At 39.4% G+C, this 16,272-nt stretch overlaps 1 protein-coding gene across 2 annotated transcripts; it reads left to right on the plus strand.

Annotated features, from left to right (window-relative positions):
- Window positions 1-6,271: 6,271 nt before the first annotated feature.
- On the plus strand, window positions 6,272-14,245 carry CMTR2 (cap methyltransferase 2). 2 transcript variants are annotated; one of them, XM_012772421.3, is made up of 4 exons: window positions 6,272-6,689; window positions 8,020-8,111; window positions 8,459-8,573; window positions 10,181-14,245. In XM_012772421.3, exon 4 carries the CDS (start codon window positions 10,200-10,202, stop codon window positions 12,504-12,506), a length of 2,307 nt encoding a protein of 768 aa, XP_012627875.2. In that variant the 5' UTR covers window positions 6,272-6,689; window positions 8,020-8,111; window positions 8,459-8,573; window positions 10,181-10,199; the 3' UTR covers window positions 12,507-14,245. The 2 variants fall into 2 exon arrangements, with proteins under 2 accessions (XP_012627875.2, XP_012627874.2); XM_012772420.3 differs by lacking the exon at window positions 8,459-8,573.
- Window positions 14,246-16,272: the final 2,027 nt, after the last annotated feature.

The following is a 16,272-nucleotide window of genomic DNA, read 5'->3' on the forward strand; positions in this document are numbered from 1 at the left end:
ATTCATGTGTTCATTCATTTTACAGCCTGTCTCCTTTCTACTCTTTGAAACCTGCCCAAATTTTTGCAGACGGGAAGCAGATACATCTGACAGCCTCTCAGTGGCAGATACGAAATCATTTGGCCTCAATTGTCTTTTTCCTTTTTCTTCTTGGTACTCTTCCTACCTCTTTTCCTCTCCTGCTCTATTAAAGATTTTGAATATAAAAAGAAACAGCAGAAGAGAAAACTCTGCATGGAGGGTCTGAATTCAGCACCCAATCTTCCAAAAAAGAACATTTTTCAGGAGCAGCTAACATTTATCAGATACCCCAGGCCTTTGGATGCCTGAGCTCCTATGCTTCATCCTTCAAAAACAGCAGCCGCGTATGGAAGCCAATCTTCCCCAGTGTCAGGTGAACTATTGACAGCTGTCCCCAAGGTAGTGCTTGAACAACTTTGGGTATTGATTTCACTTCTAAATTAAGTATCATAATGACTGCTAATAATAAATAATAATGCGATAGAAACCACCAGGGAGTTTCAGCGTCGATCCAGTTACTCACCACACAAAGATCCAGTTATTGAGACAATGAGGATTGCCAAAGAAGAAAGGAATTTTAACGTAAAAGCAGCCAGAGAATGGGAGAAGCAGTCTCAAATCCATCTCCCTGACAAGCAGAGATCCTGGGCTTTTTAAGGAGGAGCCACATGTACTGGGAGAGGTCACTGGGTGTCTTGGTCCTTGGCATCAGGAATGGGAAGAGATTATAAAAAAAAAACATATGGGGGTCACTGAAATTTGTTCAGAAAGCCGGTTACAACTATAATAAAGTAGGTACTGGAAGGCTGGCAAGGTGGCTCACGCCTGTAATCCTAGCTCTCTGGGAGGCTGAGGTGGGCGGATAGCTCGAGTTCGAAACCAGCCTGAGCAAGAGCGAGACCCCATCTCTACTATAAATAGAAAGAAATTAATTGGCCAACTAACATATATAGAAAAATTTAGCTGGGCATGGTGGCGCATGCCTGTAGTCCCAGCTACTCGGGAGGCTGAGGCAGGAGGATCGCTTGAGCCCAGGAGTTGGAGGTTGCTGTGAGCTAGGCTGACGCCACGGCACTCACTCTAGCCTGGGCAACAAACCCAGACTGTGTCTCAAAAAAAAAAAATAAATAAATAAAAAGTAGGTACTTGAAAATTCACAGGACTGATTGTTGAGTTTTCTCACCTGAACTTCAGCCACCCATTGCTTTCCAACTACCTCCTGGTTATTTCCATTTTATTATTCCAGTATTGATCCTGACTCTGTAAGAACTAAACTTAGTTATTTTTTTCCCTCTTGACCATTTCCTACTGCAGCAGATCTGGTGCCTCCATCTCGGTCCTCTATACTCTCCCCCTACCTGCTAAGGACTAAATTGCCCCCACAACTCAGCTGTTAAAGCCCTAATGCCCAATGTGATGGTGTTTAGAGGTGGGGCCTTTGAGAGATCATTAGGTTTAGACTGAAGGAGCTCAGGGAATTTAACCCCAAAATATGACTTCTTAATATAAAGAGTATTTTGAATTAAAGGCCCTTAGAGATCTACAGGTCTTGGAAGGGGCTTTCTTTCTATTTGCATAAAACCAGAGGGACCCATCAAAAAGAACAATTGCCTTTCCTTGCCCTCCTTGTTATTAAAAAAAAAATAAAGAAGATCAAGCATATAACCAATCAGACTTGGCCCAACCCATTTTAAAGATAATACCCTTATCTTGGGTTAATTTAATTCTCAAAGAGAATCATTTACAAGGCAATCTGTTCCCCTCCCCCCATCCATTCATTCTCCCAAGTATCTATTCATCCTCCCTAGTAACCAGTTATTGCTCCTAAACAGAATTACATATGATCCTCATCTCTCCCTCCCCTCTACAATGAGGGTACAGAAACTTCTAGATCCCATTGGGATGTGGGTCATGACTCTGTGATTGTCCCCATGCACACAGTAAATAAGTTTGTAATATCTTTCTCTTATTAATCTGCCTTATTGTGAATTGATCTTTCAGCAAACCTTCCAGGGGTGAAGGGGAAATTTTCCTTCTCCCCCATAAGATGAAATTAAGAGGGTAGTGTCTTCACGGTGGGATTGATGGCCTCATAAGTAGAGACCAGGAAGCTTGCTTTCTCTCTCTGCCTTGTGTGGACACAGCAAGAAGACGGCCGTCTGTAAGCCAGGGAGAGAGCCCTGATCCCGGATGTCTCAGCTTCCTGACTTGAGAGAGAAAATAAATGTCTGTTGTTTAAGCCATACTCTCCAGTAATTTTGCTATAGCAGCCCGAGCTAAGACACTGTCTATAGGGCATTTTAATCTTATTAACTTTCCATTCTTTTCTGCAATTTACATCAGCTTTCCTCTTTTCTCTTTTTCACCAAGGTTATTTTCCTGAGCTACTCTGATATGCCCCCTCCCCAAGTAACAGCTACCTTTTAAGACAAAAGTTAGACTCTTTCCCTAGTCTTTCCTCCTATTTTCTACTAATTTCACCTTGTTTAGACTCCTACAACATGTAATCTGTACCACATAATATAGCCCTTTGTTATATAATGGTATTTATTTTTAAATGTCTTGCATCTATAAATGAAATGATAAACTCTTCAAAGGTGGGCCACATCCTGTATTCTTCCATGTGTCAGTGTTTCCCAACATTTTTAAACTCCTGAGCCCATCTCATAGTAATATACATTCTCTATTGAACCTGGTGATTTTTTTTTAAAAAAAAGTTATTTTGGTCATTGAGATGGAAGAAAATAAAGAAGTGTGTATGAGTCTGCTTGGGCTGCTGTAACAAAATACCACAGACTGGGCAACTTAAACAACAGAAATTTATTTTCTCACATTTCTGGAGGCTAGAAGTCCAAGATCAAGGTGCCAACAGGGCTGGTTTCTAATGAGGCTTCTCTTCCTGGCTTGCAGACAGCTGTCTTCATGCTGTGTCCTCACGTGGCGTTTCCTCTGTGTATGGGCAGGGAGAGAGAGAGAGAGACAGAGAGAGACAGAGACAGAGACAGAGACAGGAAGGGGGAGAGAGAGAGAGAGATCTGGTGTCTCTCTCTCTTTTTATAAGGATACCAGTCCTATCAGATTAGGGCTCCACTTTTATGATTTCATTTGACCTTGATAACCTCCTTAAAGGCCCTGTCTCCAAATCCAACCACACTGGGAGTTAGAACTTCAACCTATGAATTTGGGGGCAGGGGACACAGTTTAGTACATAACAAAGTTATTTTAAGTAAAAATATATTTTAGGTCAGCATATTATTAATGACTGTATTATAAATAATATTTTAAGGTTAATTTTAAACAACCTTTAATGATATTCATAACATATAAAACACACTTTGACCTTTCCCCACTTAGTGACTCACATTGTTTAAAGTGACTCACTTTAAATTAACTATGTGAGAAAAAACATTAGTTACTGAGAAATAAATTTTAAGAAAGACATTTCATATTGAGTTTTACTCCTGAATATATATTAAAGTGCAGAGTGAAGTTTAGGTGTTATAGCATTAAAGGAGACAAAAACCGTTTTCATGAACTGATGCTTAGAATTCTTGCATTTATGCTTAAAAATTAATTGATTTGTTTTCATAATTTTTGCTTCTAAACAATAAGAAAAGAGATTCAGGCTGTTGTTTGCAAGCACCTTCCCATAAAGACCATGATGTGGATGTTCTACCCAGTACTATAGTAGCCAAACTGGTTTATATTTTTTTTACTATATTTTCTGTTTTTAACATTGTGTTTTGACATTATAAGGTGCTGTGTGAAAATTTTGATCAGAATGGTATTTAAAGATCTAGTGAAGTGCTTGAGGGAAATTGGAATAATTATCAGGTTTAAATCCTTATCAACTTGTGGAATTTCAACATCCCTTAGGAATGCTGTCTTTGCTGCCTTTAAACAATAGTCCATTCCATACAGCAAGAGGAGGGTAAGTGGAACACTATGTGACAAAGAACAGGAACAATTTAAGACTCTATAATGGTCAAAACCCACACTGTGTGGTGTGGCACTGAATCAGACAGATAGATAAAATAAATGGACCTAGGAACATTCCCCTTGTCCCCCCAAATCCAATGCTATTCACTCAAATCTCACTCAGAGCCTCTGTTTCCTGCATTAATGGAAGATACCAGATACATACAACAACATGGATAAATATTTTTTAAATTACACTAAGTTGAACGGGGCAGGAAACAAAAAGGTATGAACTGTAGTGACTGAGTTTATTTGACATTCTAGAATAGGTAGAACTAAACTATGATAGCAGGAAATAGATCAGTTGTTGCTTCTTGAGGATGGGAGATTGGGAAGGAACTTGTGGGAATGTTCTGGAATATTTAATAAGCTTTTGTCAAAAGTGGTTAAATAGAACACTTAAGATCTGAGCACTTTATGGATGTGCATCTCAAAAAATTGAAATAAAAAGAAAAACGAAAAAATGCAACTAATCGGTGAGTTTGGAAGATCGTATTCTTCCAAACAGCTTTTTGTTGGTTGCTTTTCATTCTCTGCAACACTTACACTTTCAGTCTTTTTCATCTTAGCCATCTGGTGTAATGGTATCTTATTGTGGTTTTTTTTTTTTTGAGACAGAGTCTCGCTTTGTTGTCCAGGCTAGAGTGAGTGCCATGGCGTCAGCCTAGCTCACAGCAACCTCAAACTCCTGGGCTCGAGCGATCCTTCTGCCTCAGCCTCCCGAGTAGCTGGGACTACAGGCATGCGCCACCATGCCTGGCTAATTTTTTATATACATATCAGTTGGCCAATTAATTTCTTTTTATTTATAGTAGAGACGGGGTCTCGCTCTTGCTCAGGCTGGTTTTGAACTCCTAACCTTGAGCAATCCGCCCACCTCGGCCTCCCAGAGTGCTAGGATTACAAGCGTGAGCCACCGCGCCCGGCCTTTTTGTGGTTTTACTTTGCATTTCCCCAAAGGCTAATGAAGTTGTGTGCCTTTTCATATGTTTATTGGCCTTTTGGATATCATCTTTTTGAAGTGTCTGTCCATTTTTCTATTGGGATATCTTTTCCTTATTTGTTTGTAGAAATTACATATTCTGAAATATATTTTATATATTTAATATCTTCTCCTACTTTGTAGGTTGACTTTTCACTCTCAGTGATGCCTTTTGAGGAATAGACATCCTTAATTTTAATATAATCCAATTTATATATTTTTTCTTTATGATTGGTATTTTTTGTGTCCTGTTATAAACTTTTTGCATGCTTCAAGGTTGCGAAGATGTTCTGTTACGTTTTCTTATTGTTTGACTTTTAAAGTATAGATTGGTAATACCAATGAAATGTATTTTTATTTATAATGTGAGGAAAGAGTCTAAATAAAGTTTTTTCCATATGGATATCCAAATGACCTAGCATCATTTTTTTTAAATATATTTTTTTTCTCCATTTTTTCATGTCCTGGAAGACTTGTAAAAAATGTATTTTATATTTACAATATATCTATCTCTATATATTTATTTACATAAATGCCTCAAACTATACACACAGTTCTATATTCTCCCATTTTCATGCTGTACTGTTGACATATGGCTGCATATAATGCATGCATACATAATTTAATTACTTCCCTTAGACAGTGTTAACATATTTGTTATTGTGGTTAAGGTGCAGAAATGAACATTTTGTCCAAAGTGAGTGCCAGTTGTTTATTTCCTAAGGATAAATTGCTAGGAGTGGGAATTGCTGGGTTCAAGTGTGAGCCTATTTTAAAGTTTGCCTTCTGTAAGGGTTATACTAATTTTTATTCCCACCCACAGGGTAAAAATTATTTTCACCAAGTAGCCATTATCAATCTTTGCTAAGCCGGGCAAAATAAAACTTACTGTTTTTGTCACCAATTCTTTTTTATAATAGGTTAAATAACAGTGTATATTCTTATTGGCTATTTGTTTCACTTTTCTTTTTTTTTTTGACTGTTGGGATCCTCGACCATTTTCCCTTTGAGGTTGTCTTTTTCTTATTGGTTTATAAATATCAATATATATAGTAACAATATTATCTCGCAGTTTCGCTAGTTTACCTTTTAACCTCATATTGTTTGTGAGCTCCAGTTTTAACCCAAGGCTAACACATCTGCTAAACAGTGCCAGAAAGCTTTTGGGGCCAGAGGCCGGGTGGGCGGAGCCAGCCTGTCCTGACAGTATGCCCCGCCCCATCCCACCACTCCACCCCTTTGAGGGCGGGGCTAAAGGACTCTGGGCTTGCGCGCGCAGCTTCCGTTGCCATAGCGTCTGCGGTCTGGAGGCTGCTGTTTCCTCGCCCCAGTACCCCCACGGAGAAACGAAACCTTAGAAGCTAAAGCTTTGGCGAAGCGAGACCAGCCGGCGTGCGTAACGTTGACGCATGCGTCGCCTGCCAGGCCTAGAAGGCGCGTGCGCAGTGGGACTGTCAAGCTTCCCGGGCTGCTTCGGCCGGCGTTCGGCAGCGGCGGCGGGGCCCGGAGTTGAGCTCCGGCTCCCGGTGCTGCGAAGGGCGGGTCCGGGCAAACTTCCCGGCCACTTCCCTCCCCTGCGGACCCAAAGGAGCGACCACCCCGGGAAGCAGCCCCAGGAGCAGAAGTGGAGAATGGCCCTCTGGAGTGTGGAGAGCGAGTGAGGCTCAGTCTGTCCAGACAGTGGGGCCCCCGGTGGGCGTGAGCGAAGGTAATCCAGGCCTGGTTCCGAGCCCGGGTCCTCCTCGGACTTCCCAGCGGGTGAGACAGTGGCTGGGACCGAGTCACTCGAATGGGGCTTGGGGCTCGCTTCCACTAGATGAAATGCGGTCTTGGGTGCCCCCCGGCCCAAAGTAAGCCCTGGATACACACTAGCTGTTAGTGTCACAGTTGCTGGGAGGAGGAGTTGGCGGAAGCCCTTAGAACTGCTTTATAAGTGTTAATTGGAGAGGTGACAACTGTTGATGAGATTTTGTGGTTTTGTGTTAGGCTTACCAATTTTCCAAGTATTCCCTTTGTGGCTTTGGGCGGAGCCACAAGACTTATACTCGAGTATGCAATATAAGAATGGTAATACTGACCCACCTAGCAGAATTATGATGCCACAAAGCTCTATGGAGTGCTTAATGAAAGGGACACAGAGGATCATATACTGGAAACTTTTCCCACACACTCTTTAAACGACATGCTTTTTTTGTTGTTATTATTTTTTGGTCGTGCATTGAAGTGTTGTAGTGAAGCTGAGATGCATTATCATGACTCATGTCCAGAACCTGAACAGAGAAGTGCATTTTGTGCTAAGTATGATATCCACTCATTTATTCAATCAAATACGTGGTGCTTACTGTGTACCAAACCTCTTGGGATGATATATGAATAAACAAAACAAAAGTCCCTGCCCTATGGAGCTTACATTCTAGTTTGGGGAAGACAGACAACAACAGTAAACATAAATAAGTAAATTATAGGTTAGAAGGAAATGAGTGCCATGGGGGGAGAAATAAAGTAAGATAAGGGACATTGGGAATGCAAGCTGTGGTTTTAAATAAGCATTTTAGGGTAGGCTTCACTGAGAAAATTACATTTGAGCAAATACTAGAAAGAGGTGTGAAAATTAGTTGTGCTGATGTCTGGGGGAAGAGTATTCTGGGCAGAGGGACCCACCAATGCAAAAAGGCTTTCAGCTTGGAATGTGCCTGGTGTCTTCAATGAGGGAGGCCTGTGTGGCTGGAGCTGAATGAGTACAGGAGTAGTTAATAAAAATTAGGTGACACTATAGTCGAAGTATATTCAGGAAGAACGGTGGAGTGTTCAAGTCACTTTAGTTGTCCGCATGTGGAGGTAAATTACCTATTAGCTTAGGTAAGATTGCACAGCTCAATTACAGCTATTAATTAGCATGTGAAGTTAATACTCCAAATCAGACTTTATCCAAAGTAGAATATAGTTGAGAGATAAACATGGTTGTAGTTTCCAGCATGCACAGTGTAAATAAAGACAGAGGAGCTTGTTGTAATAAACTTTTATTTGCCCTCATTTAGGATTTTAGTGAATATGGAAATGTCTCCATTTTGCCTTCCGCCAGAAATGTGCCTAAATACAGCTTTCACCAGTGGAAAAAAAGTGATCTAAGGTAAGAAAAATATGTTGATGGGTAACTGTGAGTATTATTCTCTATTTACATGTAATTTGTAAATACACCATGGCAAACAAATGACTTAGAAGATACCTGAACTTAACTGGTAGAGTTGTAAGTAATTTAAGCATAAAATTAGAAAGGAAGAAAAAAGCGTACTAAAAGAATAACACAAAGAAAATGCTAAAAGTATGAAGTCATCTGAATATTCTTATTTTTATTATGGCATTAGCTCCCTTTATTTCCCATTTTATCTTCAAACAGCATCTGCTTTTCTGGGATGGTGATTTAGTCATTTATTTTACATTTAACAAATTTAGACTTACTTTTTTTTTTTTTTTTAGAGACAGGGTCTCCCCCACGTTGGAGTGTAGTGGTGGGATCACAGCTCACAGCAGCCTCAAACTCCTGGGCTCAAGCGATCCTCCTCCCTCAGCCTCCCAAGTGCTAGGACCACAGGTGTGTGCCACCATGCCCATCTCAGCTATGTTGCTCAGGCTGGTTTCAAACTCCTGGCCTCAAGTGATTCTCCCATCTTGGCCTCCCAAAGATTATAGGCATACGTCACAGAAACCTGCTTAGATTGTATTTTTTGAAAACCACTTGTAGAATGCATTGTATGTGCTAAGTAAGTGGAGAATTCCTGAACCTATCTATTAACATTGCACTAACGGATACCGTGTAATAACTCATTGCTGTTATTTCCTAGGATTTATAATTTATAATTTTTCCAACATTGTATTATTAAGCCATGCTTCTTTCTCATGTTTTTGGTTTCTTTGTCAGTGTTAGTACACAGAATGTAGAGAGACTATTTGTAATTTGTATATTCAATATATCAAAGTGCATTAAGAAGTTTTAGTGGTGCTATAAACCAGCGGATCAAGGGGACTTGGACACCAAAATACAATTAGCCAAATTTTATTTATTCCTGTGCGGGGGTTGTCACCACTCCATGCAAGGAGGGAGAGCAGCCCCGAACTTTCTCAGTCTGGGGGTTTCATACCCCTTGGGCTGACCCCTGCACTGCAGAGCAAGCAAGTCAGTTAGAGATTGCGGTTAACTACATCCTCTTAAAAGTTACCAATTAGCTACATTTTCTTGTGGAACGTTTTGTTTTTAACATAGTTTCCACTCAAACTACCCCTCCCACCTCCCATCCCATACTAAATATTGTCTACCTGGTAATTTTCCTTTTCCACAGTGGCAAAAAGAAATAGTGATGTTTTTATAGTGTTAAGTGTGGAGCTGTCTGACCAAGTATATAAAAGGCAGGAATCTGTAGTTTAGAGGGATGCCAGGGTGAACTATTGTTCAGTTTTAGCATCAAGCAAAAGGAAGCTAATCACTCAAGTTTACAAGTTGTATGATGATGACCATTAGTTGATGATTGATACCACCAAAGAGCGTGTCTTAGAGAATGAAATCTGGACAGAGGATGTATTCAACAATACTAATAGGGGAGTAAGTGGCTGTGGCAAGACCAGTACTGGGTTCAGGTGCATGATCCTCTCCAGGAAGGAGGTGAGATAGGGAGGGAACTAAAAAGCTAGAAGTCATTTGTTAGAGCTTAAACAAAGGTCATGTCCAGGGATGAATGTCTAAAGGTGTGTGTGTGTTGGAGGCCATGTGGGTGTTGTCACAGCTGTGGATAGAGGAGAACTCTGGGGAGGAGCTAGATGAGTTACTAAGATGATAAGAGCTGTCAGTCACTGATGAATTCTTTGATATAGGCTTTTATATGCTAGCATGTTTTATCCTCTTCTAAAAAAAAGATAAGCCAGTTTTTTTAATGGGAAGAAAACAAATCCCAGAGACATCAAGTAATTTGTCTAGGGCCATTTATTAAGCTGTATGTAGCTGAGCTGGAATTTGAACCCACATTTGTTGGACATCAAACCCTTTACCCTTTCATTATTCAAAATTACCTTGTTTTGTAACAGAGTGTGCTGACATTAGCCTTCTCCTTTTATGGAGTTTGTCACAAGTGTGATCAGATTTACCATTGATGCAATTTCACTCCCTAATAAATTTGATTTATTTAATTATGTGTTTTCTCTTTCTAGATTTTAATTTGATTTGAAAATGAGTAAGTGCAGAAAACCACCAGTTCAGCAGCTAGCAAGTCTTGAGACATTCAGCCCAGATGTTCTTGCTGACATTTTTGAACTCTTTGCCAAGAATTTTTCTTATGGCAAGCCACTTGATGGTGAGTGGCAGTTACCAGATCCCAGTGAGATTTTCACCTGTGACCACACAGAATTTAATGCCTTTCTTGATTTGAAGAACTCCCTAAATGAAGTAAAAAACCTATTGAGTGATAAGAAATTGGATGAGTGGCATGAGCACACTGCTTTCACTAATAAAGCAGGAAAAATCATTTCTCATGTTAGAAAATCTATGAATGCTGAACTTTGTACTCAAGCATGGTGTAAATTCCATGAGATTTTGTGTAGCTTTCCACTGATTCCACAGGAAGCTTTTCAGAATGGAAAACTGAATTCTCTACACCTTTGTGAAGCTCCTGGAGCTTTTATAGCTAGTCTCAATCATTACTTAAAATCCCATAGATTCCCTTGTGAGTGGAGTTGGGTAGCTAATACTCTGAATCCCTACCATGAAGCCAATGACAATCTTATAATGATTATGGATGACCGGCTTATTGCAAATACCTTGCATTCGTGGTACTTTGGTCCAGATAACACCGGTGATATCATGACCCTGAAATACCTGACTGGACTTCAGAATTTCATAAGCAGCTTTGTAACCATTCACTTGATCACTGCAGATGGGAGTTTCGATTGCCAAGGAAACCCAGGTGAACAAGAAGCTTTAGTCTCTTCTTTGCATTACTGTGAAGTTGTCACTGCTCTGACCACTCTTGGAAATGGTGGCTCCTTTGTTCTGAAGATGTTTACTTTGTTTGAGCACTGTTCTATAAACCTGATGTACCTGCTAAACTGTTCCTTTGACCAAGTCCATGTTTTCAAACCTGCTACAAGCAAGGCAGGAAACTCAGAAGTCTATGTGGTATGTCTTCACTATAAGGGAAGAGAGGCCATCCATCCTCTGTTATCTAAGATGGTGCTGAATTTTGGAACTGAAATGACCAGGAAAGCCCTCTTTTCCCATCATATGATTCCTGAATCTTTTCTTAAAAGACATGAAGAATGTTGTGCGTTCTTTCATAAATACCAGCTAGAGACTATTTCTGAGAACATTCGTCTGTTTGAGTCCATGGGAAAAGGGGAACAAACAAAACTGAATAATTTAAGGGATTGTGCTGTGCAATATTTCATGCAAAAATTTCAACTGAAGCCTCTTGCCAGAAATAATTGGCTAGTAAAAAAGTCAAATATTGGTATTAATACAAACACCAAATGGTTTGGGCAGAGGAACAGATATTTTAAAACCTATAACGAAAGGAAGATGCTGGAAACCCTTTCATGGAAAGATAAAGTAGCCAAAGGATACTTTAATATTTGGGCTGAAGAACATGGTGTATATCATCCTGGGCAAAGTTCTCTTTTAGAAGGGTCAGCTTCCAGTCTTGAGTGTCACTTATGGCATATTTTAGAGGGAAAGAAACTGCCAAAGGTAAAGTGTTCTCCTTTCTGCGATGGTGAAATTTTAAAGACTCTTAATGAAGTCATTGAAAAGTCATTAGGAGGAACTTTGAATTCGGATTCCAAGGACAGGCGAAAACAGCAATATTGTTCTTGTCATGTTTTTTCTGAAGAACTGATATTTTCTGAGTTGTTTAGCCTTACCAAGTGCCTTCAGGATGAGCAGGGTGTAGAACCCAGCAACCCAATAAAGTGCCTCCTCGTGGGTTTGCCGACTCTCACTGATATCAAAATGCATCATACACCATTGGAAGTTCAACTCCTGGAATCAGCTGAGCTCCTGACTTTCAGCTGTTCATTGCTTCATGATGGAGACCCAACTTACCAGCATTTATTTTTAGACTGCCTTCTACATTCACTGCAACAGCTTCATACAGGAGATGTTATGATTTTGCCTGTACTTTCTTGTTTCACAAGATTTATGGCCGGCTTGATCTTTGTACTCCACAGTTGTTTTAGATTCATCACATTTTCTTGTCCCACATCCTCTGAGCCCCTGAGGACCTGTGCAGTCCTGCTATGTGTTGGTTATAAGGACCTTCCAAATCCAGTTTTCCAGTATCTGCAGAATGTGAATGAATTGCTGAGCACTTTGCTTAACTCTGACGCACCGCAGCAGGTTTTACAGTTTGTGCCAATGGAGGTGCTCTTTCACGGGGCACTACTTGATTTTCTGTGGGATTTGAATGCTGCCATTGCTAAAAGGCATTTGCATTTGATTATTCAGGGGGAGAGAGAAGAAATTGTCAGCAGCCTTCAGTTATGAAATTGAACATGTCCTCTCTGAGATTCAGCTTTTTGACTTATTTATCCAGTATCATTGCATCCCATTGTCATATTAATTTAAAACCTTTTGATTTAGGGAAACGTCAGTGTTTGCATCATTCATAGTCTCATTAATTCTGGAAAACCATCAGATAGTTCCGCTCTCTGAGATGTATAGATCCATAAGCATAGAATTCAGCCATGGGGTGGAATCGATGGCAGATATTCAACCTCTGAATATGAGATGCGTGTATGTGCTTGGGGTCAGGACGCCCATGCTGACATATGTGGCTTGCTTGGTCTTGTTTATCTGCTTAAGTTTGCACCTGTGTGCCTTCATTCAGATTAGATAGTTTTTTCCAAGCTAATTTCCTCTCTGTGGCCAGTGGTGTTCATTGATGAAAGGAGGTAAGCCACTCCTCAACAACACTGATATCCTTTATTATTTTTTTTTTTCTTTTGCCAAGTGCATATCTTGGCAACACTGATTTCCTTTAACATTTAACATGTCAGTTATGGATTTCAGGGACTTCATCTTGCCAGATTCTTGATATGTGTCATTCACTGCACTTAGGCCATTGACCCAGCTTTGTTTTATGGCTCAAATAAAACGAATGTGTTGTTGTATGAATATTTTACTAACCACAGTCATCCAAGTAAAAGATGACAGCTTTAAACCAAAGATCATGTTTAAAACAATGAAAAATTATGTCTAATATACTCTCATCATGAAAAGCTTCATTTAGCAATGGTGTAATTTTTAACTTCCAGGAAATCTTTAAAGTTTTAAGATAGTGTTTGTAGTCTCATATTGGAGACATGAACATGATGAACATAGTGAATATGAACAAGAAATCTTAATATTTTTGAAATGATAGCATTCAAAAATTTTAATCTTTACTAATTTCTTTTTTCAGTATGAAAATGACACTTTACCAAAAGATTAGCCATGAGATGGTTATTTTACCAGTTACATATGATTTATTTTGTATATATTTGATAGTGTGATGTGTTCTTCTGGCAAACTGTATCAGGCAATTCTTCATTACCTTGGAGTTCCACCAAGTAGAGAATAGTTGTATTCTCACATGTACATTTTAGTCATTTTTGTTAGTTATATAAATAATAGATGTATTCTCTAATGTATTTGGTTGATAAATATTAATCTGAAAAATTTTCATGTTCTTTGCTATTTTGAGTTCCAGTATAGATTCATGAATAAAGTCATTAGCAGAGAGATTTTGTGTTCATCTTTTTAAAAGAGAATCACGGGGGAAGTTAAAAATATAACTTGGAAACAGACCTTTTTTTAAAGGAAGGTTTGAATGGGAGTTAATGTCCTTTCATTTCCTCTGATTTGCATTCATTAAAATTTAGTCCTTAATATTGTAATATTTATGGAAGATCTACTTCAGGAAAGAAATTAAGTACTTAAGGGGGGTAGGAAGGGGAGCCTGGGGAGGTCTGGAAGTAGATTTTTGAAATAAATCTTATTTCCTACTGGTGACTTTATAGAAGCTGTTCCAGTTGTATGATGATGGAAGTCTGATAGAAAACTGGTTACCAAGAGAGAGAAAGCACTCTTGAAAAACCATTTGCACTTAGTATTTTTTTTAAATTTTAGTTTATTATGGGGGTACAAGGGTTAAGGTTATATATATTGCCCATGCCCTCCTCCTCCCCCCTCGAGTAAGAGCTTCACGCGTGTCCATCCCCCAAATGTTGCACATGTTACTCATTGTGGTTGTATATACCCGTCCCCTCCTACCCCCTCCCACCCTCCCAACACCCGATAAATGTTACTCCTATATGTCCACTTAGGTGTTGATCCTTTAATACCAATTTGCTGGTGAGTACATGTGGTGCTTGTTTTTCCATTTGAGATACTTAGTAGAATGGGTTCCAGCTGTATCCAGGAATATACAAGAGGTGCTATATCACTATCATTTCTTAAAGCTGAGTAGTATTCCATGGTATACATATACCACATTTTATTAATCCACTCATGAATTGATGGGCACTTGGGTTATTTCCACAGCTTTGCAGTTGTGAATTGTGCTGCTGTAAACATTCGAGTGCAGGTGTCTTTTTCATAAAGTGACTTTTGATCTTCTGGGTAGATGCCTAGTAGTGGAATTGCTGGATCAAATGGTAGATCTACTTGTATCGCTTTGAGGTATCTCCATATTGCTTTCCACAGAGGCTGAACTAGTTTGCAGTCCCACCAGCAGTGTAGGGATGTTCCTCTCTCTCCACATCCATGCTAGCATTTGTTGTTTGGGGACTTTTTGATAAAGACCATTCTCACCGGAGTTAAGTGATATCTCATTGTGGTTTTGATTCGCATTTCCCTGGTGATTAGAGATGTTGAGCATTTTTTCATATGTTTGTTGGCCATTATTCTGTCTTCTTTTGAGAAGTTTCTGTTCATGTCCTTTGCCCATTTTTTGATAGGGTGGTTTGATTTTTTTCTTGCTGATTTTCCAGAGTTCTAAATAGATTCTAGTGATCAGCCCTTTATCAGATGTGTAGCTTGTGAAAATTTTCTCCCATTCTGTGGGTTGTCTATTTGCTCTCTTGACGGTTTCTTTGGCTGTGCAGCTTTTTAATTTGATCAGGTCCCATTTGTTTATTTTTGTTGCTGTTGTGATTGCCTTTGGGGTCTTCTTCATAAATTCTTTGCCTAGGCCAATGTCTAGAAGAGTATTTCCAACGTTTTCCTCTAGAATTCTAATAGTTTCACACCTAAGGTTCAAGTCTGTTACCCAGTATGAGTTGATTTTTGTGAGAGGTGAAAGGTGTGGGTCTTGTTTCAGTCTTCTACATGTGGCTGTCCAGTTTTCCCAGCGCCATTTGTTGAATAAGGATTCATTTCCCCAGTGTATGTTTTTGTCTGCTTTGTCGAAGATTAGTTGGCTATATGAGGATGGTTTTATATCTGGGTTCTCTGTTCTGTTCCACTGGTCAATGTCCCTGTTCTTGTGCCAGTAAAAAGCTGTTGTAATGACTGTAGCCTTGTGGTATAGTTTGAAGTCTGGTAAATTGATACCTCCTATTTTGTTTTTATTGCCTAGGATTGATTTTGCTATACGGCGTCTTCTCTGGTTCTATATGAAGAGTAAAACTATTTTTCCTATATCTGTGAAAAATGATGATGGTTTTCTGATAGGGATTGCGTTGACTCTGTAGGTCACTTTGGGTAGTATAGACATTTTAACAATGTTGATTCTGCCGCCCCATGAGCATGGTATATTCTTCCGTCTGTTTATGTCCTCTGCTATTTCCTTCTTCAGTGTTTCATAGTTCTCCCTGTAGAGGTCTTTTACCTCTTTAGTTAAATATATTCCAAGGTACTTTATTTTCTTTGTTGCTATTTTGAAGGGAATTGAGTCTTTAATTTGGTTTTCACTTGTACTGTTGTTGGTGTATATGAATACCTCTGATTTCTGTGTACTGATTTTGTATCCTGAGACTTTACCTAATTCACTTATCAGATCAAGGAGTCTCTTGGTTGTATCCTTGGGGTTTTCTAGGTATAATATCATGTCAACAGCAAAGAGTGAGAGTTTGATCTCTTCTGCTCCCATTTGGACACCCTTAATTCCGCTGTATTGTCTGATTACTGTAGCAAGGACTTCCAGCACTATGTTGAACAAAAGTGGAGATAGTGGGCAACCTTGTCTTGTTCCAGTTCTAAGTGGTAATGCTTTGAATTTTCCCCCATTCAGTAGTATATTGGCTGTGGGTTTGTCATATACGGCTTGTAT

This window comes from Microcebus murinus, chromosome 20 (genome assembly GCF_040939455.1).
Source record: "Microcebus murinus isolate Inina chromosome 20, M.murinus_Inina_mat1.0, whole genome shotgun sequence".
Classification (NCBI taxonomy): Eukaryota; Metazoa; Chordata; class Mammalia; order Primates; family Cheirogaleidae; genus Microcebus; species Microcebus murinus.

Coding starts and splice junctions, on each gene's coding strand:
- CMTR2 (XM_012772421.3), top strand. CDS start 10,200: ATGAGTAAGTGCAGAAAACCACCAGTTCAGCAGCTAGCAAGTCTTGAG.